The sequence below is a fragment of the Eucalyptus grandis genome, chromosome 2 (genome assembly GCF_016545825.1).
Source record: "Eucalyptus grandis isolate ANBG69807.140 chromosome 2, ASM1654582v1, whole genome shotgun sequence".
NCBI classification, from domain to species: Eukaryota; Viridiplantae; Streptophyta; class Magnoliopsida; order Myrtales; family Myrtaceae; genus Eucalyptus; species Eucalyptus grandis.
The window spans coordinates 41,214,703-41,219,379 of NC_052613.1; the positions used below are offsets into that span (position 1 = coordinate 41,214,703).

Consider the following 4,677-nt stretch of genomic DNA (forward strand, 5'->3'; position numbering starts at 1 on the left):
TCTCTTTCCTAGGTTTGTTTTCTTGAGACTTGCGACAGGGCAAATTTAATTGAAGGAGAGAAAAAAAAAAAAGGAAAGAAAAGGGAAAAGTCCGCACTCGTTTCATTCTCTATTTTACCAACACATTTTCCTTATGACTTTTTGCAACTCTTTGCCTCTTTTCCAGAAAGTAAATAATTTTCCAGAAATCCCTTGGCTTGTTCAGACCTAGCGATCTACATATTCTAACCAAATGTCTAAACTCTTCAAGTATACCTTAGAAAAACATAAAATAAAACGAAAATTTTCATATGGCCGCTCCCATTCGTCACCGTCCATTAGATATTTGTGCCATCAAAAATTGATCAATTTATCTAAAATAACATTGATTTTTTTTATGTGTATTTAAATTTATTACATAAAATAAACCCATAATAAGGACTTTCAAGCGAAACGGGATTGGGATATAATTGCAGCAGCCACGTGGTTGGATCCTAATAGCTATATACTTTTCCTGACCGAAAAAAGAGAGTTAAATAAAGAAATTGATCTCTTCCTATTCCTATTCCTATTGCTCAGCTGGAAAAATGACTTGAACGTGACGTCGTCTCGTTAAGTGGCCAAGGCCATTGCAGCAGCCACGTGGTTGGATCCTAATAGCTATATACTTTTCCTGACCGAAAAAAGAGAGTTAAATAAAGAAATTGATCTCTTCCTATTCCTATTCCTATTGCTCAGCTGGAAAAATGACTTGAACGTGACGTCGTCTCGTTAAGTGGCCAAGGCCATCTTCGCTCCCCTATATATGCACACGCTCTCTCATCTACTCAAGAACTAAACCAACCCCACTAGCGATCTCCCTCCCTCCCTCCCTCCCTCCCTCCCTCTCTCTCTCTCTCTCTCTGTGAGCTTTTACAACGTTGTTGTGTCTGTTTGTGTTTGGAGCCAACCGATGGCTGTGCAAGATATGGAGGTTTCGGACGCGAGTGTCACGAGCGGAAACGCCCACACGAGCTCCACAACCACCTCTTCTCCGCAGTCTGTCTCGCCTACTTCGTCGTCTTCTCCTCCTCCCCCTCTTCCTCCGCCGACGCCGGTCATCATAAGCCCTTGCGCGGCCTGCAAGATTCTGAGGCGAAGGTGTGCCGTCGAGAAGTGCGTGCTGGCGCCCTATTTTCCTCCCACCGAGCCCGCCAAGTTCACTATTGCCCATCGCGTCTTCGGCGCAAGCAACATCATCAAGCTCTTGCAGGTACGGTACCAATATCTTTCTCGATCTTGTGGAAGTAACGACATTTTTCTTTTGCTTTATTGGTTGTGTATGCCAAACGAAGAAATGGGATCTGAGGTCGGAGATCGCATGATGATGAGGATCTTAGACATCAATAGGTTAAGATATTCACGCTTTCGTCACATTATTGACCAAGACTCCCTTTGTTTGGATATAATCAAATCGTTTTTTTATCGCGATAAACACCTAATCGATCTCTGTGTGCGGAATAATCTTAATATAAATAACGACAGGCGACTTAGATAGGTAGATTTAGCTTCCATGAGGCAATGGGAAAGCAAAAGAACTTGAGAAGTCGATGCGCATGTGGGTGGGGACTTGCGTCATTCGCAGTGCCTCCTTCAAAATATTGTTTTTTCTCAAGTGTCCAACATGAGAACGGCATTCGAGCCATTTCTAGCATATATCAGTGCGAAATTTCTGCACTGCCCCTCGGGTTATCATACCGGTTGGTCAACCTCCCGACAAGGCCATGATGGTGCGCTATTTCCACTCTTTTCTTTTACGGGGAAAACGTCCAAGAAAGTGGGCAAGGTTCCGGTGGCTACCAAAGATGGAAATTTGTCGTCCGAAAACTTAACCTCACCTGCGCGGCGTGAGATGGTAGTTAGGATGCGTGATTTGGGAAGATCCGTATGCCATCCAACCTGGGGGGGACCTCCGAATTCAACCACGTTTTAGTAGACATTGGAAAATGTACCGAGTCATACAGCAACTTTATTTATGCATGTAAACAAAGGAGATAAAGGCCATGCAATGACTTTTGTGAATTTGGCTGTCTAATTTCGCTATATTGACCGTGTTAGAGAATCTTACATGACATTGTACGAATATCAAATATCGATTTATAAGGATATTTTACATACTTTATCTCAAGTATAAGAATCACCAATGGTATTATGTCGTAAAACTATTTCTTGTGTATTATTCATGCTAAGACTGATCAATCTTGATCTTTTATTAGGACCTTCCAGAATCACAGCGAGCCGATGCGGTGAGTAGCATGGTGTATGAGGCTGGGGCGAGGATCAGGGACCCTGTCTATGGCTGCGCAGGCGCGATCTGCCAACTCCAGAAGCAAGTGAGCGAGCTCCAGGCTCAGCTGGCCAAGGCCCAAGCCGAGATCCTCACCATGCAACACCAGCAAACCAACCTGGTGGCCTTGCTGTGCATGGAAATGGCTCAGTCGGCTTCTCAGCCGCCAGCGCAACAATTCGTCGACAATCTAATCGACACCAGTCCAACCATCTACCAGAACAACAGTAACAACAACATAAGCCCGTTCCTGGACGAGACCAACGTCATGGGGTCCATGTGGGAGCCGCTTTGGACATGATTAGATCGACCCCTTTCAGGGTTTTGCAATAGTTATGCGACGTGGCTAGTCCTTTTAGCTCCTAGAACTTTGAGGATGTTTTTCTATGAAACTCTCCTAACTCATGGGGCTAAAATATAGCTCAGAAAGAGAAGGAGAGGCCAAATAAAGCTAATTTGGAGCTATTCCTAGTTAGGTATAGGGCTGTACTAAGTGTACTAGACATTAGTCTATAGGTAAAGGTATGAACAGAGGAATTGAGGGGGAGAGGAGGAAGTTAGTTAGGATCGTATGGTCACTTTGTTAAAAAAGCTTGACAAAGCAGATAGGGTCCCTTTCCTTCTGATTTAGATGTGTCGATGTAATATGGGAGAGGGGAAATTCTAATTATTGAATCTGGAGCCACTTTCGGGTGACCTACCACTATGATGATTACTTAAAGTTAAATTTGATGTATTATCATGGCAAATTCCCTTGTCTAATCATCTTTTGACCATATCATTACTAGCCAGTATAGTCAACATATTTTGCTATCAAGATCCAAAGTGAAATCCTTCATTCTCCCTCTCTCTCTCTCTCTCTCTCTCTCTCTCTCTCTCTCTCTCGGGTGTAATTCCATATGCTCTAGCCATTAACACTTTTGCAATAAAGCACTTCGGCGGAATTGAGAGAAGACACACAAGGACATAAAATGTATGAAACAAATTTATATGTTATTTTGGTCTTCCAAATTCTATTAACACTTTTATTTCTAGTCATACTCTTGTAGATACAAACATATCTTCTACGGTACATAATATATCGCTAAATTAAGTAAAACTAAGCATAATTGCTCATGAATAGTGCCCTAGACAACGAACGGTGCGATTCCCCCAAACGCGTAATCTATCCCCAAAACCTAGATATTGGTGAAAAATAATGAACTATATTTATATAGTTAGTGTTCTGAGGACGAAAGTCTTGTTGTCTAGGGGAAAACAATAGCTGCCGTTTTTAAATTATTGCTGTTGTTGTCCGCCTCGGACTGTCGTTTCGGTACTCGATTTTCCCAACACAACGCGTTTTTACTGTCGCTATCGTAGGAAAGTTGCGACCCTCCCGGTTGAATTACGGTCGCGAAAAGAAGAAGTTCAGCAACATTCGGATGGAGAAACTGGTTTCCCTTTTTCCTCGATGGCGATGAAGAGGGGCAGCGTTTTCCGTTGGGCAATCGTCAAACGAAGAACCCCACCACCCATGATGGCCATTCTCGCACATGTCACGTGCAGTGATGAAGTGCTCCCCCCTCTTAAAGCGACGCAACCAAATGATGGATGATGCTTCCAGTCGGGCTGTTCTCTCAAACGCGTTTTAGAGGAGCCGGAGGCTCCGATACCATGCTAGAATATTTGATGAAAAGTTATTATGTTAATGGGTAGAGGGAGACCGGTATATCAAAAGTACAATTCTAAAATTGAGCGATTTCTTTTAAAACCGGAAAAGAACAATGTCTTGCCATTCCATTTGAAACATGTGCACCTCACGTGAGGTGCTTGATTGTTCTGTTGGGAGAGGGCGACAAGTCAAGGGCAAATTGTCCACTGTCGGTAAACCGGTTTTATTCCCTTAAGTGAGAAGAATCTCTCATAATCTCACACCCAGCAACGCCCAAACATGCCATTATATTTATATGTCCTTGCTCGGAAGGGAACACATTGATTCCCTTTGACCCGTTTTTTTCTCTCTCTGTACGTCCGAAAGCTCATCCTCCTCCATCGAACCCTCTTTTCTAAATATCCCCCAAAAAGTCAACCGTTATCATCCACTACTCCCACTACGGACACACGGTGCACAACCCCTTTTTCATATCTTTACTTTAATCTCGAGTTTCGTTTCTTTTGTTAAATCTTAGCAACCTTGCGCTGAACTCGCTGATGCCATGTTCACATGACTCTCAAAGAGTGCATTGGAGACTTGAGTTATATATCGTATTCTCGTGTGGAAATGTAAGGTAAACAGGCCGTTCGAGAACATAGGCACGCGCATCTAACATTGATTATCAATCGGTGGAGCATTTGTTCTCAATGGTATTCCACAATAGCACATTTTAATT

General features: G+C 43.0%; 1 protein-coding gene across 1 annotated transcript; it reads left to right on the forward strand.

The window, feature by feature from the left end:
- Positions 1-831: 831 nt before the first annotated feature.
- On the forward strand, positions 832-3,081 carry LOC104432844 (LOB domain-containing protein 1). The gene is made up of 2 exons (XM_010045399.3): positions 832-1,231; positions 2,235-3,081. The coding sequence occupies exons 1-2, from the start codon at positions 932-934 to the stop codon at positions 2,604-2,606; spliced, it is 672 nt and encodes a 223-aa protein (XP_010043701.2). The 5' UTR covers positions 832-931; the 3' UTR covers positions 2,607-3,081.
- The last annotated feature ends 1,596 nt before the right edge of the window (positions 3,082-4,677 follow it).

What these genes read in the sequence shown, in the direction of transcription:
- LOC104432844 (XM_010045399.3), top strand. Translation starts at nt 932, where the DNA reads ATGGCTGTGCAAGATATGGAGGTTTCGGACGCGAGTGTCACGAGCGGA. An exon ending in ACATCATCAAGCTCTTGCAG is followed by an intron (nt 1,232 to 2,234) that starts GTACGGTACCAA and finishes ATCTTTTATTAG; the next exon opens with GACCTTCCAGAATCACAGCG.